The sequence below is a fragment of the Sphaeramia orbicularis genome, chromosome 12, assembly GCF_902148855.1.
Source record: "Sphaeramia orbicularis chromosome 12, fSphaOr1.1, whole genome shotgun sequence".
Lineage (NCBI taxonomy): Eukaryota > Metazoa > Chordata > Actinopteri > Kurtiformes > Apogonidae > Sphaeramia > Sphaeramia orbicularis.
The window spans coordinates 18,518,349-18,540,556 of NC_043968.1; the positions used below are offsets into that span (position 1 = coordinate 18,518,349).

The window sequence follows — 22,208 nt, forward strand, 5'->3', positions numbered from 1 at the left end:
TACAAGAGGATAACTCCTGCAAATCCATAGCTTCTAACTTCCAAAAAGCAAACTGTGGCTTCCACTGTTATGTGTAAAAATTATAATTATGTCTGACTAGAGCACCAGGCTCTGTTTCAGTTGATCCATCTTCAGCTGGAAAGAAACATACACAGTTGAATACCAAATTAAAAAATCCTGTATAATAACTTTAAGCTTCATGATACTGTTCTATGTGTCCCATTATTATGTAAATTTTCTATTAATTCTAGGCAGGTGATATGTCAATACATTGCATCTGAGTTTGTTGCATTTTATATGAAACATGCTGTCATTATAAAAAAGTTTACTGTACAAGAGTGATGAGTCAGTGAACAGTTAATTTATGAAAACAGTCCTACCACAGTCCTGAGGAGAAAATCTACCTCATCCCATTCCCCAGCGCTCATAACTGGGGATCACAGTTACACTCCTGCACCAGGCTTGTACATAAGCTGTGGAAACAGATGATATGTAGGACAAGGTTTTGTATCCATGTTGCCTGAAAAGGTCAGGTTATGTTTGTATTCAGTGTTTTGTTTGTTTGTTTGTTTGTTTGTTTTTGATGTAGCCTGTATCTCCACTGTTTTGGACACTTCAAATTTTGAAGACATTTAATAATATTAGTTCAAACCATTTAGTTACTAGCCATGATAAACTCTTAATTTGACTGAGGCATATGTGGTGTTACACCGGTGCACCACAGAAGGTCATATTAATGCTATTAGCTACATCTGGATGCACAAAAATCCTCAATGTCAGTGATATTTCTACTTTTTTAAATGTAACTTTACAGGAAGAGGGTTTGAGAAACATATTCTGCAACCATAAAATAACACAAATATTTAGACAAACAGAGTAACCGTTTGACAGAATAAAAGGGAGAAAGAAAAATAAAGATAAAAGTTCTCATGAGGTTTATTTGAGTTAGTATACTGTTCAAAAGTTAATAGTTATGGTTAGTTTTTACAATTCGAGTATTTGGAGGCATTTTTTTTTTTAAAATGCGATGTAATAATTTAATATTTACTGATCTTATTAATTTTTTCTGACTGTTCAACGTCACCATCAGCCCTTGTGTCGCTTTTCTCCAGAGGTGTCGCTGTTGAGCTGAACCCGAACACAACCCGGAAGTTGTCGTCTCAGACTGATCTCGCGATATATTTCGTTTTTCATTGATTTAAAACATGGCGACTGAAGGAGAGGCGGGCAGCGCAGCTGCAACTGAACCGGAGACCGGAGAAGGGTATGTCTGCCTCATGCAGAGGAGTTTTCTGCGTTGATGAATTGCAAGACCAATATACTCATTATCTGTGCACATATAAAAGTCATATTTGATATTTTTAGGATATAATGAATGGTAACAACCAAGCTAGCTAATAACATCCCGCCGTGAACTCAAACAACAGCAAACAAGGTTTTCTGTTTTTTGTAAAAGAAAACATATTTAAGTCAAAAATATTGTATTGTTAGATTACATTACTGGTCGGCAAACTAAAACATTGTTTCCTTGTATTCGCTGAGGTTTGTGACTGGTGTGGTCTCCTGAGTTGTCAAACAATGCTTGTGTCAGTCCTCAGTCAGATCTTCTCTAATACTGTATAGCACGGTTTTTATGGACAGTTCTTAAACATGTACATGATTTAGATTGGTTATGTCTTCAACTACTGTAGTTAGAGCCTTTTACTTATGTAACAGGGTACTGTAAACAAACCTGTAGTATACAAACATCTTGATAACTGTCCATTCATCCTCTTTCAGTGATGCTGCATTTGGGGACATACCCACTAACGTAGACACAGAGTCTTCAAACGGAAAAGAGGGACCGGTAACAATTCAACTATTATTGTGAATCTGTATTAAATTTAGCTGATGGTCTGTCTTTGTTTTTAAGTTATTGATATTATTACTTTATGTATTTTTGTCTTAATGACTTAAATTTCGATATTTCAGTGGATAATTGAAGGTTTCATGAGCAGATAATCTGTTTGCTACAGGACACAGCTGGTGAAGGATCTGAGGCAGCAGATGCTATGACAGGATCTGGGGATGAAGAGAGTGGGAGGCAGCTGGGGGAGGTGGAGCTGCAGTGTGCCTTGTGTATGAAATGGTTCACTGCAGATACATTTGGTATTGACACAGCGTAAGTATGTTTAATGAATACTCCTGGTATTCAAATTAAGTCTTTTTAAATGCAAGTAGGTATTTGAAACCTTTTTTTTTTTTTTATTTTTGACTGCACTCTACTCCTCTATACACAGTACTCACTGTATTTACTCACTTATTGTTCTGTGCTTAGAGATAAGTATATTCATCCATTTTAGTTAAGTTGTTATTTCAATTGTGTGAAGGGAACTTACAAAGTAAGAATTTCATTCCTCACTGCTTCATTAACCACTGTGTTTCTGCTGTGTATGTAACAAACGTCTTGAATATACAATACTGGAGGGTTTTAATCAAGAACTTGCCATCTCTTCTTTTTTTCCTCTTCAGCACGTGTCTTCCCTTTATGACCAACTATGTATTTCACTGCAACGTCTGCCATCACAGTGGCAACACTTACTTTTTGAGGAAACAAGCAAGTAAGTGTGTGTGTGTGTGTGTGTGCTACAAGGAGGCAGAAATCAAGTGTTGTTACTCCTACAGTCCACACTCATACAGTAGTTTCTTAACCTCCATCTTCAGTACCAGTCTTTTAAGAACTGATGTGGAGTTGTTTTTCAGATCTGAAGGAAATGTGTCTCACGGCCTTGGCGAATCTGACATGGAGATCCCGAACACAAGAGGAGCACCCAAAGACCATGTTCTCCAAAGACAAGGTGAAGAATACTACATTGCCCTAATCTTGTTAGAGTTCTGCTTTTGCCTGTCAAGTCTCTGGACATATATATTTTTCATAAAATACAAATAAGCTCTTAAAATTTCCCAATTAACTTGACCTCAGACAAAAAAAAAAAGATGATGCACAGTGTTTGACTCTATTATAAATACAGAATAAATTAACCAAATTTAAGAATCACATAAGGCATATTTTTGCTAAAATATGAATATACATTGCTTGTGACTATCAAACACCTGTTTCACAGTTTACCAGGGTCTGCCTGTGTTCTGTTCTGTTAGGAATGCAACCTTTTAAAAATCACTAAATAGGTAGTTGGCAGACTAAGGGGTTGTGAGGAAAATAAAGTAGCTCAAAGCCTTTAATATCAGCTTTGGTAAATTTTGAGTAATTCTTACGTATTTCTTGGTAATTTGGTAATATTTGTTCTCATGTGGACATTGTTATTTCTGTTGCAGGATATCATACCATTCATTGATAAATACTGGGAGTGCATGACAACTCGTCAGAGACCGGGAAAGCTCACCTGGCCCAACAACATAGTGAAGACAATGGTAATATTTTAGTTTATACATCATTACAGTATCTTACATATGTCTTTTTATGAAAACCAGAGAAGCTGCTAAATTTCAACTCCTTTGTGCGAAGAAAATTAACAATAAATATACTAGAAATGGTTATATGGGTGATTGTAATGACAATTTCAAACTGTTATTTAACCAACACTTATTTTTTAGAGTAAAGAGCGAGATGTTTTCCTTGTGAAGGAACATCCCGACCCTGGCAGCAAAGACCCAGAAGAGGAATATCCCAAATTTGGCCTGTTAGACCAGGTATTTGCCTGTCTTTGTGCAAAAACAGTAAACATGTTCATAAATACATATCTAAGGCTTCATTAAAATTGATCACACTCTTCTGTAGGATCTGGGAAACATTGGCCCTTCATATGACACACAGAAACAGACCACTGCAGCTCCCACTTCTGGAGGACTCAATGGTAAATATATAAATACAACCTGAAAATTGAAAAATATCACATTTTACTCGTAGCTGACTGATTCTAATCAGCAAAGGCTACGTTGTAGTTCTCCCCAAAACACAGAGTAAGACAGTATCAAATGTGATGACCGTGGTCATTCTGTGCATTGTGTTCCAGGTGGATCTTCTTTCTCAGGTGAATATGTAGTGTTAAGGCATCCTGAGCTGATCAGTGTGTTTTTGTGTCTTGTAACCCTCTGGATAGAAGTTGGCCCTGAGGTTCTAATGAGGCATCAGTTTACCCCCCAGATTTAAACAAGAAACTAAATATAGTATGATACATGAGCATCTTGTGGGCAACTTCATCCACGTCCAGTCATAACTCCCCTGTCTGCACTCCGCATCTGTTTGGTGCCCCCTCCCTCAATAAGCTTATCTCCCCTTCGATTGGTGAACATACGTTCCTTGTCTTTGGCTTGCTGCTAATGGGCACTCAAATTCCTAAAAATCTCTTCAGCGAAATGACACTCTGCCTTCTGTGTCGCGGTGTACGTGAGAACAGAGTGCCATTTTTGATTTGCCACCGGCTTTCATCCAAGACTAATTAGCCTCGTCCTCTTCCTATTCCAGTCTGCCACAGCAGATTGTCTGTAGGTGTTGATCGCAACAAAGTTTTAATGTAAAACTATTAGAGAAGGGGTTTAATAGCTTCAGTTTTCCTGTTTTGAAAATCATTCATCACAGCGTCTAAGTATGGACTGTGATGTGCCTCTAACTTAACCTGTGTAGAGGGAAGACTTACACATGTTCAGCATGTTTAATGGAATATTTTAAAGTCTAAGCTGTCACATTGACATAAAAACAGTACAGATCATATGCATCTATAGTTAGTCCCAGTTACATTACAGTTGTTTATTCAGTATCTTACTCCTTTGAGTTGGTATGTCTTTCTGAGGTAGAGGGGCTGTGAGAGGCTGATAGTGTTTGGAAAATGCCATGCTAACTAATTCCTGCCTTTTTGTGCCTGCTGCCTCCTTGTGTACACCAAATGTCTAATAACCTGCTTTCACTGTGTGTATGTGTGTGTGTTTGATGGCATTTTATTGGTGAGGGAGCGATATCTAAAATAAGTGGGTAGATATGTTCTTAGCACTTCAGTATTATTGTACATGTAAACTGAGAAAGCTGTTACGTCCACATATTCACTGAGTGGTCATAAAAATACACCCCAATTTAAAAAAAAAAAAAAAAAAAAAAAAAAGTGTAGAATAGAGAGAAATATAATTAGCTTGTGTTCTTGTTATGCCAGTATTTCCTGCGCCTTGTTCCTGTTTCAGTGATTTTTTTTTTTTAATAGCGCCTGGTGCTCTGAAGGCCAGTGTCCAGGGTCCTGCTGGTCTTACTGAGTGTCTCAGGGGGTGTCAGCTGTATGTTACTTCTGCTGCCAACTGTCTGTGTGTTAGTGTGTCTCGGACTGTGCATTTGTCTGTATTCAGTTGTGTAACTGCCACTGGGTCTTTAAAGGTGCTTTGGCTCCGGGCCCAGGAAAGGGACGAGGGGCCAAACGTAAACAGCAGCAGCAACAAGAGGGCGCCGCTGCAGGAGCAACGAAGAAAACCAGAAGGTATGAGAACACACTCATGTTAGTCTTGTGGTGAATTTGGCTTTATGTTGACACAAATCATAGAAGATTTAAAATATTTTGCACTTTATTCTCCATATCGCAGTGACCCCCTGTTCTCAGCCCAACGCCTGCCTCCTCACGGTTACCCACTGGAACATCCCTTTAACAAGGATGGGTACCGCTACATTCTGGCAGAACCAGACCCCCATGCTCCAGATCCAGAGAAACTGGAGCTGGACTGCTGGGCCGGCAAACCCATACCCGGTGATCTTTACAGGGCCTGTTTGTATGAGAGAGTCCTGCTGGCTTTACATGACAGAGGTACACACAACTTGGTTTAACCTAATATTCCTTGTTTTTATTAGAAGCCCCATTAAGAGCCTGACCACTTGCAAGTACTCTAGTCAATGCTCATTAACATTCTACTGTAGATTTATTCCAAATTATTGTTAAGCACATGTGGTCACATCATGTGTCTAAATCAAAAGTTACTTATGACTGCGTCCACTTATTTTTCTGATTACATTGTCAGACAACTAATGAAATATGAAATAGTCATTTAGTTACTTGTGGCATATAAAGTCTATGTTAACCAGCAACCACTGTGAAATTGTGATGAAACATATTCTTTAAATAGGTGATGCTAGATCATAAAATAGCAGATGGTACTAACATTGACCAGTATTTGAATAATTGACATATACTTTCCAGTTCTTATCAAATAGTATTTTTGGTTGAAATGCCCATCTCTAAAATAGTTTCACATACACTTATACATAAACACTATTAAACATGAGCATAAGAAACAAGCTCATCACACACAATGAACTTTAAAGTTCATACAGAAGACAGCTACAGGGGTTGGACAAAATAATGGAAACACCTTAAAAAATCAACAAAATATAATTTAATATGGTGTAGGTCCGCCTTTTGCGGAAATTACAGCCTCAATTCTCCGAGGTATTGATTCATACAACTTGTGAATTGTTTCCAAAGGAATTTTAAGCCATTCTTCAGTTAGAATACCCTCCAACTCTTTTAGAGACGATGGCGGTGGAAATTGACGTCTTACTTGAATCTCTAAAACTGACCATAAATGCTCAATAATGTTGAGGTCTGGGGACTGTGCCGGCCATACGAGATGCTCAACTTCATTAGAATGTTCCTCATGCCATTCTTTAACAATTCTAGCTGTATGGATTGGGGCATTATCATCTTGAGGTGAAGGTGTTTCCATTATTTTGTCCAACCCCTGTAGGTCTCCTCTTAACAGGATTTAAAGCCAAATTCAGTTCCTCAAATGTTTATTAACATTTTTTCTTACAATAAATTATCATTCTTAATTCTTATATTTCTCCATAATATCCTCTTCTTTATCACTTTAATTAGATTTTTATGTTTTTTATGTTATTATTCACACATGTAAAATCAGTATTATAAACATATTTCACATTGTCATCACACCCACATACCTTCTCTAATAGCATTTATACATTATAGTGCAATTGCATTTCTAGTTTTTGGAAGTACTGTCGAACACAAATCTGAAAAGATCTTTTACTTAATCTAGTATTTTCTTAAATGTGCATTAAGTTCCACCTGAGTGACCATAGTTCTATGCATCACTGTTTTCTGTGTCATACTTTGCTTTTGCTTTCTTTTTTCCTCTTCAGTTTTATGTTTCCAGCTGTGCAGTAGAGTGTTTGTGTATATTATGTAAAAACCAGGTGGATGTTTATGTTTCAGCACCTCAGTTGAAGATCTCTGATGACCGTCTGACAGTGACCGGGGAGAAGGGCTACTCCATGGTGCGAGCATCCCATGGTGTCCGCAAAGGTTCCTGGTTCTTTGAGGTTTCCATTGATGACATGCCTCCAGAGACTGCAGCCCGGCTCGGCTGGTCTCAACCACTCGGTAGGTAGATTTAGTGATGGTTTAAACGCTGCTTTCAATACTAACACACTGCACTAAAAATGCAGGGTTTTCTGTTCTAATGTGGTGCAAGTCATCTACATACATGATAGATGAATTAGTACCCAACATTGTTTATTCTGTTTTGAATGAACAAGAACATAAGAGGAAATAGTTTCTTAAAGTCACAGTCTTAAAGAAGTGATATTTTGCTTTTTTAAAAGGAATTATGCATTTTAAAACATTTCCCTGTGGTCTACGTAAACTGTAAATGCTATGCTTGGGTCTGAATTCTTCATTAATTCAACTCTACAGGTCCGTCTTCAACCCTATTTCTGAGTAATGACACCAGAAAGGTTGTTTTCAGCACTGGCCCTTTAAATGCAAATGAGCCACTTCATGCCCCACCCCCTCCAGGTTGTTGGCTGTGCTGCTCTGTCTTGGTCAACCAACAACTGAACATTTTAGGTAATCGGCTCGAAGTTTGGACATATTTTCAGTATGGACCACAACCGCTGCTGCTGACAAACAGTTATGTCATACTCAGAGAAATGTTTGTCGGAAGTCTTGTCCTTACATGTGCAAATGTCGTGACGTAACTAGTTATAAAATGTAACAAATTAAGTAGGAATTGAAATGGGTTGTAGAAATCCATTCGATTTTTGCCAAAATTAATATAAAGATAGCTTTACTGCACCTGGAGGGTTCAAATTCAAACTTTGTGAACTATTAGGGTCCAAATACACAAATAAATGAACCAATGACTAATAAAAATGGGTTTAGCACAATATGACCCCTTTAAAATTCCTTCAGATTCATGTATGTAAAACACAAACTGGCCATCTGGAAAAATATTTCATGGTCAGATCAGCACAATGTTAGTCTGGACACCTGCCCACTTGAATAGTGAGGTCTAACTTGCACAAAGTATTCTTTGTTTTGCTTGAGGGGAAGTGAAATCTCATCACATAGACCTACCTAAATGTTAGAGGCACATTACCGTAAAGGAGCAGTAACTGGAACCCAAACCCAGTGTGCACACAGATAAAACTGCTCTATTTGTATTAAAGGTAACCTGCAGGCGCCTCTTGGTTATGATAAGTTCAGCTACTCATGGCGCAGCAAGAAGGGCACCCGCTTCCACCAGTCATTAGGAAAGCACTATTCCTCAGGCTACGGCCAAGGAGATACACTGGGCTTCTTCATAGAGCTCCCAGATGAAACCGAAACCGCCAAAGCTCTGCCTGATACATACAAGGACAAGGTAAATCTTAAAACATTGTGAGTCGTAGACTGCATCAAACAGTCTCTTTGCTGACTCTGTTTTGCTCTGATTTCAGGCACTAATTAAATTCAAGAGTTACTTGTACTTTGAAGAAAAAGACTATGTGGACAAAGCAGAGAAAAGCCTCAAGACAATGACCCCAAGCAGGGTAAGCTAATCGCTAAATGAAGTTGATTTAGAAACCACTGTGCTGTTTACTGTTGTTAACTTGTTGATCCTGTTGCTCAGATGGTGTTTTATAAAAATGGAGTGAGCCAAGGAGTTGCCTTTGAAAACCTGTTTGAAGGCATTTACTTTCCAGCCATCTCACTTTACAAGAGCTGCACGGTCAGTTGACACAATGCACTGATGCTTCTTTTATTTCTTAGTTTTTCAAAAATATTTTTCAACTAAAACATGCCTGTTTTTTAGGTGTCAGTAAATTTTGGGCCACAATTCAAGCACCCACCTAAAGATGTCAAGTACCAGCCGGTGAGAGCTTGTGTTATGATTTACATCTGTTTCTCTGTGGTTAGCTTTGGCTCTATGTACTGAACTACAGAAGAAATGCAAGTAATTACAATAAAAATATAACAATGAGAAATTATCATTCAGGAGCTGAATGAATAGTAAGATTACAGGCATGCATTACTGTTTGTGTTATATGAACACAAGCTCATTGACGTAAACCATTAGGCGTGTCACCTTTGCTCCAGTTGTGCATACAAAAGAAAATCGAAAATGTTAATTTGGTTACATTTTCAACATGCCACGCCTTACAGAATGTCATCATGTAAGAACTGTACGCATGTTAGCTGGTCTGGCAGTGTGTAACACACTGATGCACTAAATCAACCATTAGCCATTTGAGCACAAGGTTCCATGACACTGAAAAAAAAAGTTACACTTTGACGATAAATCTATAGACACATAGGTTTTTGTTCATTGTCTTCACTGAGTGTTGGTTTAACAGTCCTCTGGGTGTTTCAGATGAGCGACATGGGCTGGGGAGCTGTGATTGAACACACTCTGGCTGACATGTTGTACCATGTGGAGACGGATGTGGACGGCCGGCGCAGCCCTCCATGGGAAGGATGAACACGTGAACATGCTGAAGGATGAACACGTGAACCTGTTGGACTCAGTACGCACACCCCTCTGTTAAAACAATGGGCTACTTTCACACCAGAAAACTTAAGCATCACCTGCAGAATAGAGGCTGGTCGAGGCTGACTTGCAATATTAAATTTCAACGAGGAGGAAGCTCTAAACCTTACTGTTCTGTTTTAACTGAACTACTTCATACTGTCACTTATTACTGTGCCAGACATTCCTCACTGAACATTTGACAAGAAATCAACAGACTTTTGGTGCTCTCCTTTAATATATGTATATTTTGGAGTCGTACATAGCTGTGATTCTTCTCACTGGATGCCAGTTAAACAAACATTTTGGGTAATATGTTCAACCTTCATCTTCATTTTATAGTTGTGGCCAACCAGACTTACTTCATTTAGCATATTTTGTGTTTTTGCTAATTTTATTTGTTTCACAGTGTGTGTTAGTTATTAACTGTTTTATACGCTGAGTTAAATAAAAAATGCTACATGGAAAAACTGGAATTCATTGCTAAAAGTTTTTTTTTTTTTTTTTTTTTTTTTTTTTTTTTACATGAAAAGTAGTGATTCTCAGCCTCTTAGCTCCAGACCTTTTTAAATGCAAGGCTGCCTTCATTATAAATGAACATTAAAAATAATTACTATGTGTAATACAAATGCATTTTCAAAACTGTGGATTACAATTTATGTTAAACTCCTAATCCTGAGGTTGGCAATCACTGCTTTTAACATATACAATCCATTTTTGGGCACAACTAAGTAGCAAAAAATGTTACAGTGGTAAAAAAACAAAAAAAAAAAACCCAAAATCTTATCTGTACAGTGAAGCAGTAGGTGATGTACTAATTGTATCAAAATTCAAGTACTCAGCATCAACAAAAACTGGACATTACTGCAAATATATTACTGACAATGATCTCATTATATATCAGTTTCATTTCCTAACGGAAATAGTGCTATATACAGTAGTTTAGAGTTATGTTAAGCTGTTTAATAGAGCAGAACTGCGTCTATTATGCGTTAATTGTATGAAATGGACAATGGCGTGTCCTGCCTCAGAGGAGTGAGATCATTTCTGTCTTTTCATCTGCCGTCTCTGAAGGCTGCTGCAGAGGGTCAAAAAAACAAAAAAAAAAAAGAGCTTTCACATGATAATGCACACAATAACATCAACAACAAAAATGCTCTTGCTTGGGTTCTTACATTTCTGCGGAAGAGTCGGTCCAACAGGCTGCGTTTGGGGTTCTCAGCAGGAGCCTTGGTCCAGTCCAGGTCTGGAGAACGAGATCCTGCTGGACCAAAGATATTTAGCTCCCTGAAACACCCCGTCTCTATCATCTATGAGAGAGGGAGAAGAACACAATGAGCCTGTCTGAAAATTATGTTGAAACTAATAGTACATTGTACTTTATGAACATACCTCATTTTGCCACGTTATGGGAACACTGCCTGTGTTGAACATGGCGTAAAAGTCACTGTCTGTTCTGTCCAGAGTAACTCCCCTCACTGCAGTAAACTCCTCAATGTCCTGCACATCATTGCAGTACACCAGCCTGGGCTACACAACATAAAATACATTCAGTTTGCATTTTATACCAGCCAAATCTGAATTAATCACCAGTCTTTGCTAACTATTTACATACCCTACATATCATTAGCCTCATAGCATAATTGCCTAAGTCATATTTTTGGCCAAATTGTGATATTTGCATAACTTTACTCTCTTAACACTGCTACTCATTTTATGCAGATATCACAGTTTGGCCTAAAATATGACTTAGGCGATTATGTTATAAGGCTCATTATATGTAAATCAGACATGCTAACTGTACAAAGATCTGCACCTGCACTAGATTACATGTAAATGCATATGTTACAGGACAGTCATTGACAGACAGGCCTACAGGTTAGAATCTAATAAAAGGCAAATGACAAGAACTTAGTCCTGATGCCCTGAAGCTTTTTATTTTGTAATTTTTCTTTTACAAATTGTACACAGCACTATAACAGTCCACTTGAGGATCATTAGTGCTCTTTTCTTTGAAGCATCTAAACCTCATGTCTATTATTTACTTCAGACTACCCAATAAAATGTGTTCACTGGAGATGATCCTTTTTGAGTCTAAACCACAGAATCATGTTAAAACACCTTCAATGTCATTTCTTTCTCTAGAACAGGTGTCAAACATATGGCCCTCTGACAAAAACCGGTCCACCAGAGGGTCCAATCCAGCCCGTGGGATGAATTGCACTGAAAATATTAACAATCAAGGATGTTAAGATCTTTTTTAGTTCATATTCCACATACAAGCCAATTCAATCTAAAGTGGGTCAGACCAGTAAAATACTATCATAATGACCTAAAAATAATGACAACTCCAAATTTTTATCTTGTTTTTTGTGTAAAAAGTAAAATTTCCATAAAAATTTTGACATTTACAAACTATCCTTTCACACAAAATGTGAATAACCTGAACAAATATGAACAACCTGGAATGTCTTAAGAGAAGTAAGGGAAATCTTAGCAATATTCTGCCTGTTACTAAATGTTTTGTGTATTTGTAGATCCACTATGATCTGTAAGTTGCAGTGCACAATCGTAAATGATCAACTGAGGCAGAATATTGTTAAAATTGCAATTATTTTTCTTAAGAAATTTCAGGTTCATGATATTCACATTTTTAAAGGAAACTTTGTAGATGTAAACACTGTCATAATGTAATTTGACTTTTTTCACTGTTACGTTACTGGTTTGGCCCACTTCAGATCATACTGGACTGAATGTGGCCCCTGAACTAAAAGGAGTTTGACACCCCTGCTCTAGAATATGAAAATCAGCCTGAAGAATTAATCTAATTGGCTGAAGTGAATTCAACAGTTCTCATGTGAATCGTGTGAAAAATCCTGGTACTTGCATCAGGTTTAAATGGAGGCTCCACCAGCCCTGCCTCCATCATCCTGAAGTTAATGGATCTGAAGAAAGGGTGGGCCTTTACTTCCCACGCCCCTGGGCCTTGACAGCCCAACCTCTGCTTTGGGTCCTTCCTCAGCAGCTGGGATACAGGAAAACCAGGCATTATGTCAAACAGGGATAGAGTTGTATTTTGTAAAACCAGGCAGTGCAGTAGTTTGTGAGGAGATCTGAGGTATTTACCAGAGAGCAGAGGTCTTTCACATGCTTGCTAAACCTTCCTCCATATTCCTCCTTTTCGTTCCTAATCCTCCTCTCCATCTCTGAGGCTTTAGGACACTCTCTGTATTCATGAAACGGAGGACGCCCTGCAGTCATTTCATATATCAGACATCCAAGGCCCCACCAGTCTGCACTCATGTCATAATACTCATGTCCGATCACCTCAGGAGCTGAAAATCATGATATGAATCAAATTTCTCATCTTCTCCATGGCAGTGATAGCACTGGTCTATAAGTAAAATACCTCAAATAAACTAAAAGTAGCCAATGAAACTCCACCAAGTTAGAGTCACTAATAAAGGAAAGTTAAAAATGCTGGTTGGCTGTAGTTTACAAGATACAGTTCTGGGTCAAATCGTGAGAATGAACCCTTTTAAGACCATTATATCAGGCCGTCTAAGTGTCTTCATGTTTCCTTTGCAATGAAAGTGTCATAAAATGTCTTTTTTGCGCCTTTGTTTTCAGGAAAAACTTAACTTTCAACATATGGCCATTAATTATAATTATTATAAATAATAAATGCTTATAACAGTGTGTTTTAGTAAAAAGAAAAAAAAACAGGCTTGAAGTTTTTAGCATATTTATGATCAGAGACAACTGTAAATGTCCATAACAAAACTTTTAGAGATTGCAAAAATAAACTTCCAACTATTTAACATTTACTCAAACATGCTTTTTGATATTATGGCTTCATATTTTATAATTTTATAGCACAAACGGTTCAGAAGTTACAGGAATTTTTTGCTGTAAAGTGCAAAATTCACCGCTGGAGAGATTGCCGTTGTTAAAGGGTTCATGTGAGAATGGGTTTTACTCAAAAGGAATGTTTGTCTCGGAGCTTCCAGATCTACATTAAAACACTGTCTGCACATTACAATACATTCACTTTACAGGTTCTTTCTGGTGGTAGATTTATAAATTTATTGTATAAATGTAGATAAATCAATATATATGTGTAATAACACTTTATCATATGCATTGAAATCATCAGCTAATCAGCACTTTTGTCTTTCATTTTCCAATTTATCTTATTAAAGTATGTAAGATTTAGTACATTTTATCTCTGAGGCAGATAATTTATAAAAAATTGTGTACTTTGGAGACCAGTGTAGTTGATTGTTCAATGTTAAACCTTCCTACAGATTCTTGCTCTTCCTCTTGGACGCTGATATGAGGAACATGCCTACCCATATATCCGACTGTGCCCACCCTGCCTCGCACAGGTTGCCCCTCCGACAGCCTCACAGCAAGACCCAGGTCAGAGATACGGATGTGTCCTTAAGGAAGAAAAAGAAAAAACAAACCAAAACACTGAACTGTTTTTTTCATACTGATTTTTTTGCTTTTGTAACCTACGTGTCCTTAGTCCTATTAGTTTCTACTTGTCTCTCCTTCACTGACATCATTATTCTATCAAGTCATTGTAAAGAAACAGAACTGTGATGTGTTGCCAAAAATGAAAGCACAGGTGCACAGGTTAGTTAAAGTAGTTGAGACCACACCTGATTTCCACAGTCTTTTCACTTCCTTAACCTGTCTTGTTTGCATCCCGTGTCAAAACACTGTCAACATTACTTCCTTGTCTAGAATACGCAGATGCATCTGAACAATGAATCCGATTGGCTGAACTGAATTGCTGGCAGTACTCCACTCTTATCATGTGAATTGTTCAGTCTAATTTCGGAACTATAAATAGCACAGTCACATTATTACTGTAGATAATTTCATCATGTTTTTCAGCCTAGGAATGCACTCTGTGGCAGGTTTATTACAATGCATTAGTTGTTGCTGTGAAACTATTTATAGCACATTAATAAGTGAAAACCAATATAGTTGTTGCAGAGACTGTACTAACCATTGTCATCCAGGAGAATGTTTTCTGGTTTGAGATCCCTGAAAGTTTCAAACACAGTATTTGAGTCAGTACCTGCAGGACGGTAGAGAACAGGCTGAATGTGGGAATGCACCGACCTGTATACTATGGACTTCTGGTGCAGGTGACTTAAACCACAGCAGACCTCTGCAGAGTAGAACTGCACTCTGTCCTTTTCCAGTCCAGGCTGTCCGATGTTGTAAATGTGAAACTTCAGGTCCCCGCCACTCATCATGGTCAAAACCATACAAAGGGCGCTTTTGGTCTCGTAAGCATACGCCAAATTCACCTTAAAAGAGAAAAGAGCGTGAGTTCAAACACGCTGAAAGCTTTTAATCTGTGTCTGCATGGAGGCTCTAAGGACGGCAGTGTTGGTCAAACATATCTGATCAATGACCGAGAGGAAAACAAGTAAAACGTATTTAAAATATTCAAAAACATGGTGGTTTTGGGACTTTTAACTTATTCATGACCAGTCAAAATGTCTTTGTTTGATTTTTAATGGTTAGAGATTTAAGTGTGAAGATTTGAAAAATCTGGACCTGTATTCATAAAAGTTCTTCCTGATAAAAAATTTTCGTAAGACATATGGGTGTTTCTCTAAAATGTCCCCTTAAAGTTATTAATAGATCCAGTTTGATCAAAGATATGTTAGTCACACTAGCTCAGTACTTACAAGGTGAAAACCCAAGGAAGAGACAACGTGACGGACAGACCAAAAGGTTTTTATATTTAATGAAAGAAAATCATTTATCAGCTGAAATAAACAAACTCCAATGTTCAGTGCAACTGGAACTAAAGTGAAATAAAATAATTAAAATCAGTCTTGTTTTCCTCCAGTATTGATCCTTCATGGTGAGCAACAATAAAATCTCTTTACACAAAATGTGACTTTTTACTAAAAACATTTTTTGGGAAATTATATAGAAAGTTTTTCATCTCATCCTTTTCGGCTTCTAAAACTCAAGGCTTTACTCATAAAACCAAAAAATTATCCATTAACAGTAATTAAAAACTGAACTAAAACTAATAATTTCTTCAAAATTAAATTATATTTATGTAGTCATAACGCTATCAAAAATCTAACTGAAAGTTAAGTAAAAATAAAAACTAGTGGAAGTTTCAAATAATAACTCTGTAAATGAGGTCTGGATTTTTGTTAATTTCAAAGTGAAATGTTTATTATATCAAAGCACATTAAGTATTAATAAATACTAGATTAGGCCTGTTGATTTCACTATCCATTCTATGTCCATTAGTATTTAAAGGGTTTTTTTTTTTTTTTTTTTTTTTTTTTTTTTATGAGAGGCCTCAATAACTAGTTCAAGGACAGATGAAGTTTGGGGACTCATATATGAATACAGGAACATATTTAGGTTATTGGGTTAAATTACAGTTCACCTTGGTTCATGAACAAATATTGTCACAACTAATAACTGTACTATTTGTCCCAGTCGTACTTTGTGTTTAGTGATAATCACCAAATGTTAAAATGCTAACACACTTAACTATGACATGCACATTGTACCTATAGCAAACACAGAATTTGTGAACCTGTCTGCTTGTGTACATTAACTCAGCTCAGCTTGTCCTAAATACAACCTCACAGAGCTGACGGCACAGCTGCAGACTCAGCATCTAGTTAAACAATGGGAGACTGACAAAAAGGAAGTGGACTGAGAAACAGAAGGAGTCTTACGACAAATCGACTGTCCAGTGTTTCCAAAATCTGTTTCTCATTAAGAGCCAAGCCTTCCCCTTTCCTCTTCTTTACATGAGTCTTCTCCAGCTTTTTGCAGGCATACATCATCCCTGAAGCTCGCACCTGACAAGCCCACACCTGCACAGAACATGTACATGAAGACAGACTTAAAGGTGACACATAGAACAAATAAAATACATCCACAGTCACAGCTTAGATGCTGTTAACAGCCAGACTCACCTCTCCAAAGCCTCCTTTCCCCAGGAGTCTGTACTGTCTGAAGGCCTGTTTCGTGATGGGCTGCCTTGAAAACAAAAAGTAAACTCTCAGTATCAAAAGGAAGTCATCTTTCTCATCAGTATATGGCATTTATGTGTGTTAAGATCAGAGAACAGAAAAAAACAACACTCTGTTTCATATTACTTTGTTTAACCCATAAAGACCCAGTGCTACTTTCGCATCAGTTCCCAAATGAATTTTTAAAAAAAATATTTAACCTTTCTGTGATTTCTGTGATTTATCACCATTTCTTATAATATTACCCTCTATATTTATCATTTTTCACTGTAAATCCTGTATTTTCCTATATTTCATTTCCTATATCCAATTAAGATGTTCATGAAAACTCATAAAACTCATAACTCATAATTCAGAGATTATTAGATCAAAACAGAGAAATCTGCTGCAAAAGTGACTTTTTCAGTCACATATATTACTAACTTAACATAAAACAAGTATGTCCATCCAACTCCATGGGTTTTACTGGTAAATCAGTGTTGTAGAAGATGATGGTGTTTCCACGTTCACTACAGAGACTCTGAACATCCAAATGGGTCATATCTGATGACCATGAAAAGAAGACAAACTGCATTTTGCACCAATTATTTTCATGTATTGATAGGATTAGTGGATCAACAGGTATTAAACATTTTAGATCAGTAGGTGATTTTGGTCGCCGGTGGAAGGTTTGGGTCTTTATGGGTTAAACACAGCTCTGACTCGACATATTTGACTGTCTGTTAAAGGTGGCTCAGAGCCAACAGTGTTTGTCCTGTAGTCAAGAACAATAACACAACTGTCACATTTGCTACGCACTGGATTTATGAGGCATATCTGTGAATAACACACATACTGACCTTTCTACCATTTTCCACTGTATAAAGCGGTCAAAAAACATGCTGTCCTGGTACTGGATGAAGGGCTTCCCGCTGAGGTATTGATGTAGATCTCTAATCCATAAAGCAGGTTGGTTGTTAAAGGATTTCATTTAATGCACAGATATGAAACAGTACAAAACATGTGGTGTAGACTTACTCCCTGCAGGCCTTGAACACATCCCCACAAGGGTCGTGCTCCAGACTCTGGATGCAGCTCTGCTCATGTCTCTGAACTAGAGACACATACTGATTGGACTGAAGACACAAACACGAGATACCAAAAAGTGTGTGAAAGGAATGAAGGGTAAGTGTTACAGAATTTACAGTCTGATATGATTAGTGGCTCTGCTGCTATTTAAGTCCATTTTAACCCATAAGGACCCACTGTGACATTTGTGGCAGTTCCAAAAGGAATTTTTCTCTATATTCAACCTTCCATTTATTTTATCTTCTGTATTTTGTGTTTTTTTCACTGAAAATCAGGTATTCTCCAACATTTAATTCACTGATCATGTAGATGTTCATAAAAGCTCAGAGTAAAGTTGAGGATTATTGTATCAATAACAGAGAAAAATGCAGAAAAGTGTCTTTCAGCAAAAATATATAATTAACTGAACATAAACCTAGTGTGTCCATCCACTGTCATTGATCCAACTCCATGGGTTTTACTGGTGAATCAATGTTGTAGAAGATGATGGTGTTTCCACGTTCACTACGGAGCCTCTGAACATCCAAATGGGTCATATCTGATGACCATGAAAAGATGACAATCTGTAATTTACACTAATTATTTGGATCTGGATTGATAGGATTAGTAGATCAACAAGTATTAAACAGTTTAGATCAGTAGAAGCTTTTGGTCACCAGTGGCTATTTGGGTCTTTATGGGTTAATAACAGTTATTTAAAAAAAAAGTAATATTGCAAATATTAAGAGCATGTGCATTTTTGTTCAGTTTTCAGACCTGACTACTGAAAAATCTCTGAATGATGCTGGTACCAAAACCTTTTCTTTCCTCGTCCGACTTGGTCTCAAAAGTGCCCTAAAAAAGACAAGATGGATTATACAAACATGATCTGTGTGTGAACAGGCCTTTTTAACACATACAGTCACGGAAAAAATTATTAGACCATCAAAAGTGATCAAAAACAGTGGTTATGCAATCAAGTACTAATTCCTGTGCACATCATGTGACTAAAACGGACAGAAAAGAAAACATGGGATGTCTAAAAGCACTGTTTTTGTCAGTACAATGCCATAGATATTGATGTAAGAACTGAAGTGATTGTGGTTATTATCAAGAAAACTATGGAAAATGGCAAGATATCAGCTCTGAAATTAAACTCTTATGAGCTACTTTTGTTGTTATAATATTTGTCCAAACAAACATACCTTTAGTTGTACCAGGCATTCAAATGAACAAGAAATTGAAGAAAACAAGGGTGGTGTAATAATTTTTTCCGGGGCCGTATATTATAAATTCTATTCTGTAGAAGGAGTGACTGTGTCTTCTTTCTAGAACATAATACAAACACGCTATATCTGAGGAAGATAAATAGAGTTGGGTCTCAGGTTTTAAACTGCATTTTTAAACAGATTTGAATCAAACTGAAACCAGACGTATCATACACCAAAATTAATTAATACAAAGAAACATTTCTATTACATTGGTCTGTAGTTTTTGGAAACTGCTTCACGGATAAAATATGTTAAATCTTACTCACTTTGATCAAATGAAACTACTGGTTGACTAATATTTTCAAGACGGATGATAAAGTGTTATTATCACATGTATACATAGGTATGTGCATTCATATACCAGATGTATAAATCTTACACTAAAAGTTATCTGAAAAGTGAATATATTCTAATGTACAGACAGTGTCGTTCAGAGACAAACATTCCTTTTGAGTAAAACCCATTCTGTCATTAGTTTATAGAATTCACATCTTGATCAGTATCTAGTATCTAGTGTTTTCTAGTGTTTCTAGTGTTTTTCTTTATTATTGACCCAAATTTGGTAATGTTTCACTACGTTTATTCTGGAAGCATTTTTGTGGACCAGTATAATTCAACTTTTCCTTCACACTGTCATGAAGACTAAACTACTTCTATAATTATAAATCCACTTTAACCCATAAAGACCCAGTGTTACTTCTGTGGCAGTTCCAAAATATTTTTCTTTATATATTTAACTTTCCTTAAGCGATCTATCACAATTTATTATGCCATAATACTCTGTTTTTTGTGTTTCTTTTAGTGACCATAAGATATTTTCTTATATTTGATTCACTAATCATGTGGATGTTCAAAAAAACTCAGATTGAAGTTGAGGGTTATTATATATATATATATATATATATATATATATATATATATATATATATATATATATATATATATATATATATATATATATATATATATATATACACACTAAAAAAAACCTGAACAAAAGTGACTTTTTCAGTAAAATGTATTATTAACTGAACATAAACCAAATGTGTCCATCCACTGACATTTAACAAACTCCAAGTATTTTGTTGGTGAATCAATTTTGTAAAAGATGATGGTGTTTCCACGTTCACTACGGAGCCTCTGAACATCCAAATGGGTCATATCTGATGACCATTAAAAGATAATGAACTGCATTTTACACCTATTATTTACATGTATTGTTAGGATTAGTGGTTCAGAAGTTATTAAACGTTTTAGATCAGTAGATGGTTTTGGTTGTCAGTGGCTGTTTGGGTCTTTATGGGTTAATTACTACATGTCAAATACACTGGTAGTCGTCACTTTTTAAGAACAAGTTTCGCAATTTCACTTGTTTCTTTTTGCTTTTAAACCAGTATTTTCAGTAATTTTAGCTTCCGCCTTCATGACAGCCTTTATCCTCAAATATTTTCACCCTTTCTTTGACCCCTCCTCTTATGTGAAATTGTGTGCAAGGCTCTATAGTTTGTTTTGTACCAGTGCGTCCAGGAGGGACATGTAGTTCTGCAGATCAGGTCGACTGCGGCAGAAGAGCTGAAACAGGCTCTTGCCAATTGGTTGCTTGACACACAGACTATAGTAGTCTCGTTCTGACAGAGAAACACAAAGTAAGAGATCGTCTCAGCTCCCATTATGCATCATAACAAGTAACAGCTTAAAAACAGATCCATGTGCACACACCAGTGTTCATTGCCAGAGCCACACACTGACTAATATGAGGAAAACGAAGCAGTTCCTTCCATTTGTAGCTTCTGCCTTTGCTTCCTCCATCTGCAGACAACAACACACAACAACTATTTTCAATTCAAACACACAACTGCAAAAATCAGGATCAGATCAGATAAGAGGTGTTTACATCAACGTCATGTCATAAACGTGCATGTGATCGTGCCTGTCTAGCCAATCAGGTTTCAAACAATAGTATGCACCACTACAGTGAATGAACTATTAATAGCTCAGGGAACAGGTAAGCAAATCCTGTGGGACCACATTACTCAGTCACTTACTCTCAAACTCAAATAGACCTGCTGTTACCTTAAGACTGTCTGCATGTACATTTATGTAGAATGGGTTATTTTTCCCACAAACTGATTAAAACAACTGCACGTATATAAAATATAATATTAGAAAAATGGTCACATTTCGGTTTAATGTAGAATGTATCTTATATTCACAGTTCCCCAGTGGGCATCTTCTCTGTGTATAAACAAAGACTCAATCCAGAAACATACAACACAAGTGGAAAGCAGTCCTCTGTCAACATCTGGTGTTGACAGTTTTTAGAAAAATGAATGGTCCAACTGTCAATACAGTCTCATCCTGATCATCTGACAGAAGCACCAGACCTCAGCTGCACCTGAACCCAACAGAAGGTAATGATCTGGAGGAAAATCTGCAGATTAGAGTTTGACAGTCCATCCTATCAAATGTCCCTCCGTCTCCATGCCACCTCTTCTACTCACAAGAACTTTGGACATTTCAGACTTAATTTACTTCAAAGAAAATAAAAAGGTCTCACCTTCTCTGGCTCTAACAAGAGCACTGTTTGCCACCATGCTTTCAATCTCCATAGAGCTGTGTGTGTTTGTGCGCCTCTAAAAAATGGTTTAAAACAGTGGTGAAATTCACTGTTTATTCACTGAATGCACTCGAATCAGAAGTCATCCCCAGCTGCAGGTAAAAGCCGCTGTCCTGACAGTTCAGTGTGACAGCTGAGGTGTGCCGTTTGCACTACAGTCGCTGTGAGTCACTAATGAATGGAGGTGTGCACGTCGTTTTTTTTTGTTTTTTTTTGTATTCTTAGAGTCACAAGAAACTCCCTCATGACAGAGAGGCGGGACAAACACTGCCCCAGGTCACATCATCTGTGTGATGAAGTTTCACAATCACTCAAACTGTCAATCTCTGACATGCACTCTAACTTATCTTTTAACACTTGGCATTTAGGCTTGAACATAAAAAACATGAATTGGAAGAATTTCCTGTTATTATGACATGATGTGGAAGATGGAAGTTAATCTTAAAGCTGGAATGA

General features: G+C 37.0%; 2 protein-coding genes across 4 annotated transcripts; one reads left to right on the forward strand and one right to left on the reverse strand.

Annotated features, from left to right (window-relative positions):
- Positions 1–1,195: 1,195 nt before the first annotated feature.
- ash2l (ash2 like, histone lysine methyltransferase complex subunit) lies at positions 1,196–10,256 on the forward strand. 3 transcript variants are annotated; one of them, XM_030150091.1, is made up of 18 exons: positions 1,196–1,264; positions 1,780–1,846; positions 2,016–2,161; positions 2,512–2,600; positions 2,743–2,837; positions 3,316–3,411; positions 3,595–3,690; positions 3,779–3,854; positions 4,014–4,031; positions 5,360–5,459; positions 5,563–5,780; positions 7,206–7,373; positions 8,441–8,634; positions 8,711–8,803; positions 8,884–8,982; positions 9,067–9,126; positions 9,625–9,735; positions 9,768–10,256. In XM_030150091.1, exons 1-17 carry the CDS (start codon positions 1,206–1,208, stop codon positions 9,730–9,732), a joined length of 1,782 nt encoding a protein of 593 aa, XP_030005951.1. In that variant the 5' UTR covers positions 1,196–1,205; the 3' UTR covers positions 9,733–9,735; positions 9,768–10,256. The 3 variants fall into 3 exon arrangements, with proteins under 3 accessions (XP_030005951.1, XP_030005950.1, XP_030005952.1); XM_030150090.1 differs by having other exon boundaries at positions 9,625–10,256; XM_030150092.1 differs by lacking the exon at positions 4,014–4,031 and having other exon boundaries at positions 9,625–10,256.
- A 14-nt stretch (positions 10,257–10,270) lies between these two features.
- grk5 (G protein-coupled receptor kinase 5) lies at positions 10,271–21,890 on the reverse strand. Its single transcript, XM_030150093.1, has 16 exons — positions 21,693–21,890; positions 20,855–20,944; positions 20,651–20,763; positions 18,642–18,719; positions 17,835–17,932; positions 17,657–17,749; positions 16,761–16,824; positions 16,518–16,658; positions 14,917–15,107; positions 14,801–14,838; positions 14,133–14,222; positions 12,907–13,115; positions 12,668–12,805; positions 11,173–11,310; positions 10,956–11,090; positions 10,271–10,858 (listed from the first exon to the last, which is right to left on the reverse strand). The coding sequence occupies exons 1-16, from the start codon at positions 21,742–21,744 to the stop codon at positions 10,808–10,810; spliced, it is 1,719 nt and encodes a 572-aa protein (XP_030005953.1). The 5' UTR covers positions 21,745–21,890; the 3' UTR covers positions 10,271–10,807.
- Positions 21,891–22,208: the final 318 nt, after the last annotated feature.